We start from the raw sequence: 18903 nt of genomic DNA, 5'->3' as shown, positions 1-18903 counted from the left end.
CAAAATAGTAAAAACTACTTTGCTAAAATATGAAATGTATTGTATATTTTTATGGAACAAATTCCTTCTTTAAAAAACCTCTCAACATATACATTTTATTTTTAAAAGAGTTGCTGAACAACTTTCCTTAAGAGTAAAGATGAAAATCACTGTGCTATGAAATTCCTTTTTTTTAGGTTGTTTTGAAAACACACACACACACTACATACTTTGCCAAGACTGAGTGAATTTATTCTGGTGTTAGTCTTCTAATGCTACTGGCTAAATGCCTTCTGCTGTTCTATGTATGGTTGTGCCTTTCTCAAAAATCCAATAAAATTGCTTCTCGGAGCTATAAAATTACAATACTTAAAAAATAAGTTCAAAATATTTAGAAATACTGAGTCCTTACGGAAAAAAATGTTTGTATATCACCTTTCCAAGAGTAATTTATTTTGTTGGTAAGAGCCCACTGATTCTGTGGGCTGAATATTTTGTCAAAAGGTCCACTGTATATATAGAAAACTTCCAAAAATGACTTCCAAAATACTAAGTTCATGAAATTTTATTTTATATGCTTCCTAAAAGCATCCAAATCTGGAGAATTTAGATACTTACAAGCTTTATGACAGTAAAAATGCCTAAAACCATGAAATAATCACATATATATAATGGATCAAGTTATTTTTAAAAAATAGGTAAGGGGTTCATTTTTAAGACACAAAGTTCTGTAATAAAATGGAAAATGAGCCTACTTAACTTAAAATGAGGGTTAATTGTAATGCACAAAAGCATTGTACACCATAGCTCAACATGTCTACATGTCTATCCCAATTAGTTACTGCAAATCCTTGCCATCTATTAGTGTTGCTGAAATCAAAATCTTATTTTGGGAATAAAAAAATTGTTTTTTAATCTTATTTTGGGAAATTTAATTTTTATCATGTTTTCTAACTGGGGCAAGCGGTCAGGTAGTGGTATAAGGCAGACAGTTAGGAAACCAGGATATGTGTGTGGAGGATATAGACAGTTAATACATCAAGGACATAAAGCTTTGCCCCAAAAGAGTAATTAAGGAAACGAGCCAATGCATTCCATCTAGGCTTTACAGTACTTTTGCTATGACTTGCAGGAGTAATATTTTTTGAGTGCCTCCTAGAATAGTTGTTAAAACCTATTTACTCCTTCGCAATATTTTTAGTTGACAATTGAAATTTTTCATCCTAAGAATTTCAAAGGATTTAATTCTGACATACAGAAAATAGTGGTAATTTCTGAAAAATGATTATTTGTTTTATGTATCCAGTGGAATCTAAATACCATAATGATTTGATGCTCACCATCCTCCACTTTAAAAAATACATGAGTAAAGCATTTTTTAAATACTTGGAAATTTTATGTCATTCTTTTCTTTTTTTTCTTGAACTTGCCTTTTCATTCCATTCTTAACTTAGAACAGTGGTTCTCAACAGGGGTGGAGGGTTTGAGTCCCCAGGGATGGGAATTTTGCCTACCAGGGAAAGCTGGCAATGGCTAAGGACATTTTTGAACCTCACAACTAGGATGAAGGGTGCTACTGGCATCCAGTGGGCACTAGCAATGTTCCTAAACATACAACAAGACTCAAGTCAGCCAGCCAACAACAATCTGATCCAAAATGTCAATAGTGTTGAGGATAAAAGCCCTGCCCTAGAGTGATATATTTCCATGCCTAGAAGTCTTTTATTAGTCACATTATACTTCTCTACAACAAAATGTTTATGTAAACTGATAAAAATATAAAGTCCCTATGACATAAAGGCCTAAGTGTTAAAAATAATGTCTCCTAGAATGATTTACTACAATTACTAGTACATGTTAATCTAAATAACACAATTAAACAATCACTATCAAAAATAAAAAGTAAAACTATGTTAAAATGTTCCTAATGAGATGGATGAAGCTTATTTTGTTAATTTCAATCAGGTATTGTATCTGTTAATATTACTTAGTGCTACAATGAGACCAAATTTGGCTCAAGGTTTTTTTTTCCTCAATGATATTTCTGTATTCATTTTTATGAGAGCTGACAAAGGAGTTCTGTTGGAATAATGTCACTCTGTGAGCTCCTCTAAGCTATATACATAAGTTATACAGTGGCTTTTTATTAAAAATTATTTCAGCAATCTATCACACAATAATTTAAGTAGATTCTCTTAAATATTGTTAAAAGTGAAGAATCTGAAACCAACTGACTTGCAAAGATCTGTTAGATAATCCTTCAAGGCATTCATTTTCTCACCACCTATAGATGAGTGATCCAGAGATTCTTACTAAACCCCTGCTTTACTACACAGGCCAAATTAGGTCTTGTTCTATGAAGGGTCTTAGGGAACTTCCCTTATTTTTAGTATGAGAACTAGTAAGTTACTCTGGAAAATCTCTATTAACTGCCCCATAACCATGTCTGTTTATTAGTCCATCATACAAAGTTAGGCATGGTTGTCATCAAATACCTATGCCTAACAGCCTAGGTCTTAGAAACCATATGATGGGTTTTATGAAAATCAGATTCTCAAGAAAGAAAATGGTCCAAATATGGCTAAAAATTCTTCCCATACTCCCTTACCTCTTAGATACTCTGTACTGTGCTGTGGTCAATTTTCCAGTCTCAGGGTCATGTACTGTAGCTCGGCTCAGCTACAAAAAAAGAGAAAGGACAAGGACTTACTCACGTAGCAGGCAATTTTGAGCTTTTGTTTTGTTTTGCCAAGCCACAGGTGATTGGAAGGGTTCAGATTGGATGGTAGGTAATGGTTTCAAATCAGCAAAAACATTTAGAAAGGTGGCAAATAAGAAAAGCCACTTCCAAATCAAGAGAAAATGGGTTGACAGATTTTTGTTGTAGGTTTATTGTCCTTTCACTTTTTTTAAAAAAATCATTTGAAGCTGTATGTAAATGATTTATAGCACTGGGTTTCACAGGTGCTTTCTCAGAAGTAGAAGTTTAATGTTCTTTAAGTTATTTGACAAAAGAATAATGAGTAGACTCTTTAAATTCATTTTTTTTAAACTCTCACCAAGCTAAAACTGTTGTTAAGTCTCTCTGTTGAAGTAAAAGGCAACTAAGATTGTAAGTAATAGCATTTGGAAGACTGAGATCAGAAGTCTAACTCTGTTCTTTCCCTTGCCAACTTTTAAGTCAGCAAGCTTTTAAAAATAAAAACTCCAACAGGAGGAATACAGATTACTCCAAAATGACAATGTTATTTTACAAGATGCATGAACAAATGCCAATACAATCACCATGAAGAATGATGTGAATTCACTGCAGCATTTATGAATGTCAGAGAATTACATAAACAAAGACTATTCCCAGATGAATCCAGGCTGGTGCTTTTTCTTTTTTTCGCTCTTTGGCAAGAAAAAGGAAAAAGAAAACAAGTATAAAGCCATTTCCTGGATATTTGATTTATGACTTGAAGGGAGATGCAAAGCATATTAATTCCCTAAAAATAACAGGCCAATTAAATATTAAAAACAGAACTTCTAGTTAAAGGGAAAGACCTGTGAAACACAAAGCAGTTTATCCATGCGTAAAAATAGGTGGTGACTTGACTGGAGACTGAAAATGACCTACTTCCCTTAAGTGAATAATTCCTGTAGGATGTACAAAACACTCATTAGAAGGCAAAATATGCAGCATACACATCTCTTACCTTTTGCTAATTCTGTAATGTACCGTCTCCAAGTCTCCTGTTATTGGATTTGAAATGGTGGCTCGCCTCAGCTGTGAAGCCAACCATCAAAATAGTTGCATTACAAAACAAAAAAAAAATGAACCACATTTATCCAACCAGTCAGAACTGTGGGATTTTTACAAAGGAGGCTGAAAAGAGAAAATAACTCCACAGACTTCCAGTCACCTGGGTTAAGCCTTGAAAGCCAGCAGTTGTTTTTTTTTTTTAATTTTTATATTTTTTTAAAATTTTGTTTTTGTTTTGCATGAATGGAGGATACAAAACAAAAAAGACTGGAAATTAAATTTCTTTCAAAAGTTACAGGATGAGAAGTGAGGGAAAGAAATTTCTAAAATTTGAAGTCTTATTCATAAGTTATGAAAATGGCTATCTGCAGTTAATGCAGTTGATTTTATTTTTTTTCACTGATGGCAATGTTTGCAAAGATAATGTTGTCCAAAATTTGTTTCAAGGTCAATCTCTTCTTCCTTCAAGATATTTGCTCATATATTTCACATAAATAGTGAAATAATCGGACTGAGCACAAAGGCAGATGAAACAAACTCATAAATGTTAAAAAAAAAAAACAAAAACAGAAAGAGATGACAGCCAAGATAATGATTTTAAACTTTTTTCCACAAATGGAAGATGATTTGAAGATTAACAAAAGAGTATGGAATTTTTATTGCCATTGAATTTCTTGATCCAAAACATCCAACTGAGGCATCCCCTCTGAAGACTGGGGCCTCTGAACCTAGAAATGAATTCTTTCTTTCTTTTTAAAGAACAAAATGAATTCTTCATAAATATTCTCCCAAGGTATTTTGGTTTACTGATTTACTGACCACAAATAATGGACTAAAATAGGAAACCAAAAGAGAACGGCAGAATATGATGTGATTATAAGTAGCATTCTGGTTGGGAGATTTGTAAGAACTCCTTTGGACAACACCCAAACATATTAGACCAGTCTTTTCCATTCAAAATGTAATCTTTAGTAAAAACAACAACAACAACAACAACAACAACAACAACAACAACAGAAAGTACCCATTTTGAAAAATAGTAAAACTTAACAACAACAAAAATTCTGACTTCAAGTTCATTTTGCAGTACAGATATCCAGATAACTCAACTTTTATAATATAATAAGGATCAGCAAACTTGATTCATGGACCAAATTCAGCCAGCTATCTGCTTTTAGACAAAGTTTTACTGGAATATAGTCACACATTTATCTATTTTCTGTGGCTGCCTTTTGTACTACAACAGCAGAGGTGAGTGGTTATGACAGACTGTACGGCCTGCAAAGCCTGAAAAATATTTACTGTCTGGGTCTTTACAGTAAAATCTGCTAACTCCCATGTAATAAGACAGCAAAAATATTACTAGGGTTTACTTAATCTCTTTATGAAAATGATGACAGTGTGTATTTTACTATCAATAAGACCAGACAGATTTTAAGAACAAGCCGATGGGAAAAAAGGCAAGAACATAAAGGGCAGTCTTTCACACATTCTCACAAAAGAAGAATTTCTATGTTAAACACTAAGTTTATGGGGTTGTGTTCACAATAAATTGTTTTTCTTATTAAGATAAATGATGTGGGTTAAAGTCAGAAACCCGAGATGTCATTATTTCAAATTAGCATGATTTTGTGCCCAATTATATCTTTCTAGTTAATAATGTGTCTAAACAGTAATAAAAATACTTCAAGAATTCCTTCAGATAAAACTACAGAAGATATGAAAAAGCTGGTTTCTGAGATTAAAGGGCTCCAAAGTACACAGAAAAGTTATTCAGGAAGTAGCTGAAACACAAATTTGTTAAGTGTGAATAAAAATCTCATCTATGATTTTCACAATTAAGTGCTTATAAAGCCCAGTTGCAAGGTATGTTGTTTGTGCTGATAATAGAGAACAACTGGTATAAATAGAGCTTAGTTAATAATTCCATTAGCTCGCGACAACATCTAAAACTATCTGTGGGGTTATTGCCGTATCGATTATCATTTTTATAATCTTGCAAAGGAAAAACTGAAACACTGGTTAAGTAAACTGAGGAGAGAAAAGACGATAAAAAATTACTTACCCTCGGTTTTGCTAGATCTTTAACAATTTCAATTTCTGCATCAGAAATAATATCATGGAAGCGGATAATACGAGGCTTGTCCCACTCGTCCTCCTGTTTGGCTGGAGCCAGAATAAATTTAGGATTCCTGTTTCCATCGTGGTAGCGGCAGAAGAGTTTCTTCTGTCTCCGAGGAGTCTAAACATAAAGTTAAAGAATGATAAATATATTAGAATAATAATATTTTTATTATTTATTATTTGCTTGTTCCTATGCAGATAAGAAACAATAATTATGCTGGTGTACAGAGTATCTGAGGAAGAATACGCAGAAGAAAGAATACTCTACAAATACTCTGCATCAAACAGGACCTTCAGGATTTAAAAAGTTTTATTAATGATTATTTTCTAGAAGCAATGGTAGGCCTTAATTTTTTTTTTAAAAAAGATGAAGAGTTTCTCTTTCCCTTTTCTCACCAAAATAAGGTTCAGACATAATATGAGAGAAATAATAAAACATTTATGGAAACACGAAATGAATGACCAGCACTGCTTCAAACTTCACAAAGTACCTGGGAAATATCCAGAAAGATGAAGTTTCTAAAAGGAAAAACAAAATCCTAACATGTTTTCCCTAATACCTCCCAATTCAAAAAAAAAAAAATTAAAGGATTTTTCTTTAAAGTAAAGATGAAAATGGGTGGCTCTGAAAAAGAGAAAATAAGTTATTAAAGAAAACAGGTGCTTTTATTAACAGGTATTAAAGAGTGGCCAACAAAACAAATACATATTCCTTTCAATTATCTATGTATTATATCAACTAAGTAAGTTATTCCATTGCTGATTCTTCTCTTGATTAAATAAGCATGTCATATATGAAGTAGGAATAATATTAGTTTTGGTTTTAATTATTAATTATACAAAAACAAATAATGATTGATGTTTACTCTTATATTTTCTTTACCTAGAATCAAATCCAAGGTGTTATATCACATAAATCTTTTATATGATGATGAGATGAATTTAACTATTCTGAGAAAAAGGATGTCCTTTGATCTTAGGCAGGGTTGACATGTGTATGTCACATCAACAAACTGGCAAATTAACAGACTTCTGTTTTATACCAATAGTTCTATTTTGCTCTCTTTAAGAGTTTTTAAGGGCAATAAAAAAAAAGTGCTTACTGTTGGAAATCTGACCACTGACTAGCTATTTGATAGTATTATAGAACTACTGTGAATACTGTGATACTGGAGATACTGTGATAATGGTACTGTGCTTATTTTTGAAGAGTCCTTATCTTTAAAAGATACACAGTAAAATATTTAGATGTGAAATTTTTTAAAAAAATATTTAATTGAGTCAAATTTATATTTACTCATTAGCTCCCAAAGCAAAAGTAACCAGTTTTGGGAATCCATGAACTTATCAAAAGAGTCAACATAGATATGATCTACTTATTCACTGTTAGAGGTTAGGTTTTCAACATAAGTCATCAAATATCGAGCAGTCATCGATATCAAAGCATACTACCCAGCTTGAGTTTATCAGCAGTAGAGAAAAAGTTAAGCACTATTCAAATGTTTTCAATTGTAAGTACCTACTTCAAAAATTCACTAACCCCTTCTACGTATGCCTGCATTCAGCTGAATACTAGTACCACATGATATTCCTTTAAAAAGGGTTCCATGATCAATTAATGTTAGAAAATAAATTATATCATATCCATAATGCACAGAATCATAAAAAGGCTCTGAAAAGTCCTGAGGCTGAACAAAAAACCTATGTTCCCCAGACTTGAACTTGTTTATTTTTGGCCAGTACTCTATTAGAATCCTGAAGCACTGGTACTCTGAGTATAAATACATAAATACAGATATATAATAAACAAAGGGATATTTATAGACACAGTTTAGTATTTTAAAGACTGTTAAAGCCAAAAATCTGTTGAAAGTAGTTTGGCATTTTTAACATTTCTTAAACGGACAAACACCTCCCTCAGCAAAGTTGACTGGGAGCAAAACCACAAGAGATTATTGTGTAGATAAATTCATGGCTTCATAGGATGGGTTAGAATGGTGTATTATTTCTATTTAAAACTGCTGAAATCTCTTTTGCATTAAGATGTAAGAAAAAATTTTATCACTTCCCTTAAATTACCTGATCCTTTACCTTAAAAAAAAAAAACCAAACCCTTTTTTAATCTATGAAAAGGGTACTAATTACCAAAAATGCCTATAATGGTATATGATTCACAAGGTCTATTTTAAAGCTATTTTACTAAGCACTGGAGCATGTTAAGTGTGATACCCACAATACAGTGCTGTGGCATACTATAATACTTTTTGAATAATTCTGATTTTTATCACATAAGCTTAAATATAAAAGAACTCTGATTCTCTCTAGAACTATGTACAAACACACATACATGCACATTCACACACACACAATTGGCTTTTCCACTTTACCATTTTGATACCCTCCCCACGGCACAGCATTTCGTACTTCTGTCTCTCTGGCAGGTAATCCACAGCAACCCCTTTTTTCTTCGGTGTGGTTTTCTGATCAGATTGGCCATCTGAAGCAGACTTATTGTCATCTTTTTCTTTAGCCATTATATACTCAAAATATTTTAAGTTACCATTAGCTCTTTGATGTTCAGGATCTATTAAAAAGAAAGCAAGCATGTCCATGAGTAAGTTTACAGTTGCTCAAGCATCCAAATCCAATAATATAAAAGTGGAGGAACATATAATTTACCTTCCAAACCAGGAAGCTTTTGAGAGTGAAAGGTGGCACTAATAAAAATTATTATACCAAAACAATAGGTGTAAACCCCAAGCTCAGGACATACAGTAATCCTACATAAAAAGAGTTCTGAAAATGGAATCAGATATTTATTTCAAAGTAGCAATAATTGCTTCTACTTTGAGAAGTTACTGATCAGCCAAAGGAAATATGATCAATTTGATGTCAAATGAATTTTAAAATATTACTCTTTATACTTTAAGCAATGGAAAATATTTTTCTGGGAATTAAATGTAATCACCATGGGGAAGACAGGGTATACAGTTCAAAAGCTACCTTTACCACAGATACATTATAAACGCAGAACACAGCCTACTTCTGAGAGCTGAATGGATTTCAGTTCCAAAATTCTAAGTGAGATAGAAAAGAGAAACTAAAGATACAATTTTCAAGTAAGCCAGAATCCACTAACTTCTCCTGAATTGCCAGTCATAATTTTTAGCTATCTTTTAGTAGGGGAAAAAGGACTACTCTGTCCACCCAGGAGGAAAAAAATCCAAACCACCACACACACACAAATAAAAAAGGAAGAACAGTACACAGAAACTTCATTGTGACATTAACTGAAGTGTTTAGGAAATCTAGCCTTAGATTTGTAAAATATTTCTTGTCCTTGAGAAACTGCTCATAATATATGTTGTAATACACACAATATAAGCCTAACTTTGTAAAAGAAAAGGGAAAAGTGTGTGTGGCAGGGGGAAGGGTGGTCTACTGCAAGGAAACAAAAAACTGGTGGATATCTCTGGATGATTGGCTTATGGATGACTCTTCTATAATTTCTTCTATTTTCAAAAATTTCCTATAGTGAATAAAGTATTTTTAGGTCAGGAAGAAAAAAAAAATCACTAAAAAATACTGAAAAAAAAAAGGGTACTTGAACTAATATCTCAATTTATTAATTCACTCAAATAAGAAATAAGCTAATTATTAAAAGTTCATTTTCAGATGACCAATCCTTTTGATGACTCTTCTAATATACTCATAGTTACCTATTCATAACAAGAATTTTTTTTTAAGTTTTAAAGCTTCATTATATACCAAAGGCCACATGAATTTATCAGCATACAACTCCACATCCAGAGATTCTGATTTAGTAGGTCTGGGGTGGAGACTAAGGAATTTTCATTCCTAATACGTATCCCAGTAATTTTGATGCACGTAGCCCCTGGATCATACTTAAAGAAACACGTATCTCTGTTCAAAGTATCAGTGGTAAAATCTTCATAAGATATATTTTCCTTACATTTGAATATGACAATCAAATATATTTTCAGTCTCTCTGTGAAAGAATTTCAATCTAAGATGGAACCAGAGGTTATAAAATGGAAAATCTTGAATAGATAAACAAGATTATACTGTATAGCACAGGGAAATTTACACAAAATGTTATGGTAACTAACAGAGAAAAAAAATGTGACAATGAGTGTGTATATGTCCATGTATGACTGAAAAATTGTGCTGAACACTGGAATTTGACACAACATTGTAAAATGATTATAAATCAATAAAAAATGTTTAAAAAAAATGGAAAATCTCACACTTGGACACTCAGGAACACAAAACTTAAGGACTGAGACCACAACACTGTAAACTGACTATAACTCAATTTTAAAAATTAAATTAAAAAAAAAAAAGGACTGAGAGACTGATTTCTCATAAATGCCTAATTTTCAGAAAACTGATGATACTGGAATTTTCTTAAATTAGAGGGAGTTGGTCAGGGGTTGCCCCATACCAATCTTGGTAAATTTTGCTTATGGTTTCCAGGAGCATGACCCAGGTTGGGTTGGTCTCACAAAATAAGCTAAATTGAGCTTCGCTTATATGACTGGACTGGTTCCACCTGCTCATGGAATTTTCAAAGTTGGTCTCCATTTATTTTTTATTTTAATAGATTCTAACTGAACTCTCCCCTTTTGTCATTCTCTGCCCATAAATACAGCCTACCCCAAACCCTCAATGGACTCACCTATAGCTTCCTATAGTTTGCATGTCCTGAACTGAAGTTCCTCTGCTATTCCTGAATAAACGCACCCTTTTGACAATTTTGAGCTTCCCTCATTTTACCTTTTTATTTAGGTCAACATTTGAAATCACTATTTCCAAGTATGAAATATAATACACCAAAAATGTCCTTCAAAGGATACTGGTTAATATTTAACATGGCAATATAGTAAATAAGTATTTTTGACTGAGTTAGCTAGGTTAGATCCAATTTTGAATTTCCTGAGGACTAAAGAGCAGAGAAACACAGCTACTGTTGTAGGTGCTATTAGGAGAGAAAAATCAGTTGCCATTTATTTCGAGGATAAACAGAGAAAGGATAAAGTATGTCTGACAGATGGGACTCTTGACTTATAACAAATAAAGAGTACAAAGCTATATGATAAGATATAAAGTCACATATATATAGTCATGTAACTTTGGAACTTTTTCTACATATATATCATAATTATTATATACAAGTATATAAAATTAGTATATCTATATATCCCCCAATATATCTATAACCTTGAATTAAGCTAAATTAACATACCTAGTTCAAGAAGCTTCTTTGTGAGCAAAAGTGCCTTATCCAGGTCTCCCTGCTGGTAGACCGCATAGCTCAAATAATCTAGAACAGAGACTTTATCGATGGTAGAAACCTCGCCTTCATCCAGCTGCCTTAGTGCTTGTTCCATCCACAGTTCTGTATGGTAATAATCTGCTTCTGTGTAGGCTACTTTGCCCAACTCAAAACAGTCCTCAACTGTTAGAAAAGACTTGTGTTTTACTCCTATGGAAAGAAAATACAAAGAACTTTAGTAATCTTAATACTATTATATATTTACTAGAACTATTCAGCTTTCAAAGTACTATCTCATTTTCAGTTAAACTTCACAACAACCTTCTGAGATAAGAAAAGCAGGAATTATCCTCAGTTAATAAATAAACGAACAATCTTCAAGGTAATGAAATATGGCAAGAATCACACAGCTAATAGGGGATGTGGGACCTAAAGACCTCGAGACTTCAATTACCAGCCATAATACCAAAATGAAGCATCGATTAAGCTGAAGCATGCAATTTTCTAACACAGCAGGAATCACCATATGACATATATCTATCTTACTCTTAATCAACAATCTGGGCCAGAGATAGACAGGAAAAGAGACAAATCTGTCAGCTGGTTCCTTCCCCTCTTCCCTTCCCTTACGGTTCCCCTTTTCAAAAGCATTAATATGTAATTTATATACCATAAAGTTCACCCTTTTAAAGAATCCAGCATTTTTTGGATATTCACAGAGTTTCACAACCATCACCATAATCTAATTTTAGAACATTTTCATCACTCCAAAAAGAAACTCTAACCATAAGCAGTCACTACCAATTATCTCCCCTTTTCCTGCCCCATCCCTAGACACCACTAATCTACTTTCTATATCTACAGATTTACCTATTCTGGTTATTTCACACAAATGGAATCATACAACATATGGTCTTTTGTGACTGGCCTTCTCTGCACACGTTTTCAACGTTCAAAGGAAATTATAGCACTCCTTATATTGCCAAATACTAGTTCATTGTATGGATAGATGACATTTTACTTATCAATTGATGGATATTTGAGTTGTTTCCACTTTTTTGGTTTTTGTGAATAACGTACCGTGAACATTCATGTACAAGTTTTTTTGTGGACATATGTTTTCATTACTCTTGAGTATATATGTAGCAGTGGAATTGTTGGTTCTCATGGCAACTCTATGCTTAACATTTCGGGAACTACCAAATTGATTTCCAAAGTGGCTGCACCATTTTACAATCACATCAGCAATGTATGACGGTTCCAATTTCTCCACATCCTCACCAACACTTGTTATTGTCCATCTTTTTTATTATAGCCATTATGGGTATGAAGTAGTATTTCACTGTGGTTTTGAATTGTATTTCCCTAACAATAATCTTGAACATCTTTTTACACACTTAGTGTCCATTTGTATATCATCTTTGGAAAAATGTCTATTCAAATCTTTTTCCCAGTTAAAAATTTGGTTATTTGTCTTTTTATTATTGACTAATCGTTAAGAGTTCTTTATATATTCCAGATACAAGTCCCTTATGTGATTTTTCAAATATTCTTTCCATTCTGTGGGCAGTCTTTTTACTTTCCTGGTGGTATACTTTGAAGCACAGAAGTTTTAATTTTGATGAAGTCTAACTTATTCATCTTTTATAGTTTGTGCTTTTGGTGTTGGCAGGTCAACCAGTTTCTGAAGTGAAACTTCTATCTTAAAGGGAGATATCTGACAGTTCACATGAGATTTTATATCTATCTATCTATATACATACATACATACACACACATAGATAGATAGATAGACATATAAAACCAAAACACTTAGGAAAATATTTAGCCTCACTAATCATTAAAGAAATACGAAACTTAATTAAACAATAGCCTATATTTATTGTGGTCTTACTATGTGCTGGGCATTTATTACTCATTTACTATTCAAAGCAATTCAGATGAAGAAGTAGAGAGAGGTTAACTATTTGCTCAAGGTCACACAGCTAAGAGCCAGAACTGGAATCTGCACAATATAACTCTAGAAGTTTGTGCTCCTAATATTATACCTTAAAATGGCAAAACTTACAGGGGAAGTAGTAGTAAACTGGTAACTTTATTTTTAAAACGTTCAGCAACATGAAACAAGAATAATAATTTTAGACCCTATGAATTGATATTTACTACTATTTTTCAATTGTTTTCATGAGCTTAGACTAGAGGTTGGGGAAGAAACACCTTGTATAAATGATATTATAGCAAAAAATTATAATAAGCTAAAAGCAAGGAAATGTATAGGCAGGTAAGTCAACATAATGGAATAGTATTTTTCATTAAGAAAGATAATTTCAAGTGTCATATAGAAAAGCCAGAAAATTCTAGACAGAAATATGTCAAAATGTTAAATTGTTACCCTGGGAGATGGATTACAAGTAAGCTGTTTCCTAAACAACTTCCTACTTTTTAAAATATTGTATAATTACCACTACTTTCATAATAATTAAGAAAAAAACAGGGAAAGAACTATAGAAAAAATAAATGTACAAAGTATACTCCGAATGATATGTACAGAACGATAGCAAACATAACATTCCATTTTTATAAACAGTAGATCAGATGAGTTAACTGGAGATTTTAAGGGCCTGACTAGTTCATGTTGTTTTGGGTTTACTTCATGTTAAGTAAGCAACACAGAATTACATCTGGACCACATATTCCAGGGGGGTGGGGGAGGCGGGGGGATAGCCTCTGATATAAAGCACAGTTGACACTTGAAGAACAAAGGTTTGAACTGCATCTTTGTTCCAAGGGTTCCATTCTATGTGGATTTTTTTCAATAAATACATGTTTGTACTGTATATGTTTTTTCTCTTCCTTTTGATTTTCTTAACATTTTTCTCTAGCTTATGTTATTGTAAGAATACTATACATATATATAATACATATAATATAAAAAATGTGTGTTAATCAACTGTTTAAGTTATCAGTAAGACTTCTCGTCAACAGTAGGCTGTTAGTAGTTAAGTTTGGGAGGTGTCAAAAGTTACGTGCAGATTTTCAACTGCTCAGGCAGTCAGCACCCCTAACTGTAGCATTGTTGAAGGGTCGACTGTACCTAGGAATGCTGGATAGAATGTAACAATTATCCACTTATACTATGGCCAACTTCACAGGACTTAAGCGAATTTGGGGGGCCAAAACCAAAAAGGAACTGGAAAGTCAGAGAGGTAAGCAGAGGATGAAACTGCATCTACCCTAGAGGCAGTCACCAGATCAGAAACCTGGAAGCTTCATTTTTAACCACTAGGAAAGGAGATAAAGAGTCAGGCCCGTACAAAGTGGCAAAGCAGACCCTTGAAGAATTACATCTCGAGAAAGAATAGGCTAGAAAAAACTGTCAGCTGGCAAAAAGGAACAACAAAAGAACTTATTTTCTCAGTCTGCACTATAGGCAGGGGGAAAAAAAGTCCCTTAGAATTCCACAGACATGCCCTCAGGGAGGTTTTGATTTCGAATATATGCTATCTCCGTGGTCTGGGAAACTAAAGCCAAGAATTTAACCTAAAGTGGTCATAGTTGGTAATGTCATAGGACATTGGGCAGAAGCAACATTTTTACTTTGCAAAATGCACCCTCACCTCAGGTTTTGCAACATTATCACACACAATGTGAAAAAGTACACATAATTCAAAATTATAAAGCATGTGATAAAACAAGCCACTATAAGGAAAATCAGCAGAAACTATTCAAAAATACTGCTGGACTTCCCCCAAGGTCTTCAGATGTGGGTGTTTTCTTATTACGTATACAAAACAACCATGACTAAAATGTGTAAAGAATTTTTAAAAAATAGAAAATATGAACATGTAAGATACCCTAAAAAAGACCAGGCAGATTCGAGTGGGGGGAAAAATAGAACTTCCATTCATTATAAATATTATCAATGAAATGAAAATGTATTGGCCAGGTTAAACAGCAAGTCAGACACAACAAAAAAGAGAATAAAACTAAATGAGAGAACTGAGTAAATTACCATGGGATAAACTACCCAGGAAGCAGCAGAGAAGAGGGATACATATGAAGTGCTAGTTAAAAGACAAGGAAGAAAAAATAAGGTCTAATTATGTCTACTTGCAGTGCCACAAGACAACAGAATGTGGCAGAGGCACTATTTAAAGAAATAATGATGGACAATTTTCCAGAATTAGAACACATGAAACTTCAGATTCAGGAAGCACAAAAAAGTCTTAAGCCAAACAAAGTTCATGCAAGGGCTTCTAAAGGATGTGTTTCAAAGAGGAGGAAAATAATTCCAAAAGTAAAGTCTGAGGCACAAAAAAATTATAAACAAAGAAAGTAATTACATTTAAAGAAAAGTGAAGTATCAGATTGGCAAAAATCTCAGTCTGACCTTTTTTTCGTGATGCTGTGGGAAATAGGCACTCTCCTACATTGCTGGTGGGAATATAAAATAACACAACCACTACAGAGGGAAATTGGGACAATATTAGCAAAAATTTCCTATGCATTTACTTTTTGATTCACTGGCATCACTTCTGGAAAAAAAATCCCCAAGATCACTTAGCAAAAATACAAAATAATATATAAACAATGCTATTGGCAGTATTATTTTTATAATAGCAAAAGACTGCAAACAAACCAGATGTCCATCAATAGGGGCCTGGTTAAATAAACTATGGTAACCCCACAAAGTAGAGTAACATGCAGCTGTAAAAAGAAATGAAGAGGATTTCTAAAGATATGAAGTAATATCTAAAACAAAGCAATAAAATTAAAATACCAAACTACAGAAAATACTTACACCATGCTGCCTTCTGTGTTGATGTTGAGAGGAAACAGAAATATATATATACACACACACACACACATATATATATATATATATATATACACATTTGCTTATATTTTCAAAAAAATGGTAGAAATGAAAAAAAAAACTAATAAAGTGGTAGCTCATATAGGAAGAAGAAAGGGGCGGGGTGAGGAGTACAGAAATGAAAGTGAGACTTCTATCAGGGAACCTTAGTATAGGTTGGACTTTGAAAGGATACAACAAGTTTTATGTAACTAAAAATAATATGAGAGAAATGAATGAAAGTGGTCAAGAGGTACAAAATTCCAGCTATAAGATAAATAAGTTCTGGGGATGTAATGTACAGCGTGGTGACTATAGTTAACAATACTGTACTGTATATTTGAAAGTTGCTGAAAGGTTAGATATTAAAAGTCATCACAAGAAAAAAGATTTTGCAACTGTGTGATGATGGATGCTAACTAAACATGCCATGGTGACCACTTCCCAATACGTACATATCCAAGCCATCTTGTTATAAACCCAAAACGAATACAATGTTACAATGTTATATGTCAATTATATCTCAATATTAAAAAAGGTTATTTGGGTACCTCTTAAATAAAAACATTAATAACAGCATCTTGCAGCTTTAGTTCTCACATGCTGATAGCTCATTTGATTCTCATGGCAATCCAGTGAAAAAGGTATTATGTCAGATCCCAAAATGGATACCGCCCACTAAGCCAGTTACAGTTTCATGTTCCTATCTTGGACAATGTGTTATCACACTTCATTTGTCAATATACTTCTAAATATTACAGATATTTAGAAACCAAAACAATATAAACATTTTTGAACAGAAGAGGACAAAGACAGGATATGAATTAAAAACTGAGCTTGTGATAAATTCACTTTCAGTGAAAGTCACAGGGGAAAAAGGAGGAGGAGGAGGGGAGAAGGGAAAGGAGAATGTTTTTCCAACTTGTTTCACCAACAGTCAAACAGTAACTGAGGCTCACAGTGGTTTAAGGCTAATGTCAAAGTATCTTATCTCCTACACTAACTTTTCTGACCTAAATAAATGGAGAGATACAGCATGTTTATGAACTAGAAAATTGTATCTTGTTAAAATGACAGTGCCGCCCAAATTCTCCCCAAGATTCAAAACAACTCCAATGAAAATTGCTACAGGCATTTTTATAAACTGACAAGCTGATCTTAAGATTTATACAGAAATTCAAAGAATCTAGAATAGCGAAAGCAATTTTAACACAGAACATAACTGGAGGACTTATTTGCAAGTGTTTGCAAGTATGTGGAGGAACTGAAACTCATATGCTGATGACAGGGATATAAAATGGGACAATTTGTCGGTTTCTTAAAAGTTAAATATAAAGCTACCGTGCAACCCAGTCAATTCACTCCTAGGTATTTAAGCAGAAGAAACATATGTCTGATATATCTGATAACATCACAAAGGAAACTGCTAGAAAAAAGAACACAATGATGCTTTCCTTAATAAATTTTGATTGTATTATACTTCAATGAGTCAGCAAATTGGCCAGAACCAGACTTAGCTATAACTTATCCAATGGTGTCAACGTATGTTTTTAAAAACATGCTAGCAGAAAAGGAGTTCATGAGAAACAAATTAAGAGGAAATAAAGCCATAGGCCCATTTTGCTAGTGATTAGACATTTATTGTCTAATCTAGTCTGAGGATATGACCTGTTAGATTCCAGCACCAAGCAGAGTCCTAGCATGGAGGTGTATGCACTAGAGGATCACATGGACCAATATAATCAAATATCCAAATCATATAACTACCTCCATTCACTATTTTTTTCCCTATCTCCTGATAATCACTTACTATCCATAAGTGACTATCAGTGCTCTCCTAAAATGAAGATGAAGATTCTATTTAGACAGTTACTCTCTACTCCACACTCTAACCTAGGAAAGGATACCAAAAACTAACTTATTAATAGTTTAACACAATGCAATTCCAAAAACAAAAGAAACATACTGAATTTTGACTCTCCTATTATTTTTCAGCTATGAGAACTGGTATACAGTTCTAAGAAGAATTTATAAGGCAGCAATTAAGAATGTGTTTTTTAGGGCCATGCAAAAGACATAAGAGGACAGTATGTGATTAATTCATGGAGGTAGCACCAGAAATACCTTTTAGATGACCTGATATCCTGGCAACATTATGTGAAAGCATGATAGAGACGGTAGAAGATCTTTAGCAATTCTGCTTTGGTAGCTGAAGTACCTCTGCTTATCTAACTATTGACCTACTCACAATTACCAAAGGCAAAATGCCTGGGAATTATATTCTTAAAAGAAAATGGAAAAGAAGTGATGCAGCATTTGAATGGGAAGGCTGCTCCCAAAATAAATAACATGAGAAGAAAAAGTAAATGGGCAAGAAGATGAAGAAAATGAGATGAGGAAAGTGATGTTGGTGAAGAGACTATAAAAAGCTTTCATACAAAGGGCCAATAGTTAGAATTTGATGAGAAAAAAGAGTAAGTTGCAAATTCCTTTGGTTTAAAGGAAGTGGCACGGATGATTGACATGAGCATATCAAACTGAATGTAGTAACCCAAATTTAAAGTCACAACTAACACCAAAAAGAGTCCTTTTGATTTATTATCATAATATAAACTAAACTATTATGACAGTATAGGAAAATTTTACTTAGAAATACATTTCTTGTGGCTCATCAATAAACTAGGCCATTTAATTTAAAAATTCTTACACTTTACAGGAACACTTAGTAGATAAAAACTTGATTTGTAAAGGACAAATATATTTAAAATGCATACACTTGCGAAGCTGATGTCTTGCAGCTGAGGTAGTATGGTACACTCAAAGCTGAGTGAGCTCCAGAGAAGTGTGGAGAATCTACTGCTTGGCATAGTAACGTTATAAGCCCATGAAAATAGTGATGCAAGT

General features: G+C 33.2%; 1 protein-coding gene and 1 long non-coding RNA gene across 4 annotated transcripts in view; one reads left to right on the top strand and one right to left on the bottom strand.

Moving 5' to 3' along the window:
• Positions 1–6285, top strand: part of LOC135321819 (uncharacterized) — a 64000-nt gene extending 57715 nt beyond the window's left edge. Inside the window, exon 3 of the long non-coding RNA XR_010381923.1 lies at positions 6047–6285. This is a non-coding gene — a long non-coding RNA (uncharacterized LOC135321819). The remainder of the gene's footprint in view (positions 1–6046) is intronic.
• P4HA1 (prolyl 4-hydroxylase subunit alpha 1) overlaps positions 1–18903 on the bottom strand; it is an 88460-nt gene that overhangs the window by 22736 nt on the left and 46821 nt on the right. For 2 of the 3 annotated variants that reach the window (XM_064488067.1, XM_010984170.3), the window contains exons 6-9: positions 11115–11354; positions 8236–8432; positions 5790–5966; positions 3678–3748 (exon numbers count right to left, since the gene is read on the bottom strand). In XM_064488067.1, the coding sequence (XP_064344137.1) occupies positions 3678–3748; positions 5790–5966; positions 8236–8432; positions 11115–11354 (685 nt within the window). Of the gene's footprint in view, positions 1–2587; positions 2659–3677; positions 3749–5789; positions 5967–8235; positions 8433–11114; positions 11355–18903 lie in introns of all 3 variants that reach the window. The other variant, XM_010984168.3, reaches the window with a different exon arrangement.

This window comes from Camelus dromedarius, chromosome 8 (genome assembly GCF_036321535.1).
Source record: "Camelus dromedarius isolate mCamDro1 chromosome 8, mCamDro1.pat, whole genome shotgun sequence".
Classification (NCBI taxonomy): Eukaryota; Metazoa; Chordata; class Mammalia; order Artiodactyla; family Camelidae; genus Camelus; species Camelus dromedarius.
This window is presented reverse-complemented; position numbering and strand designations above follow the sequence as displayed.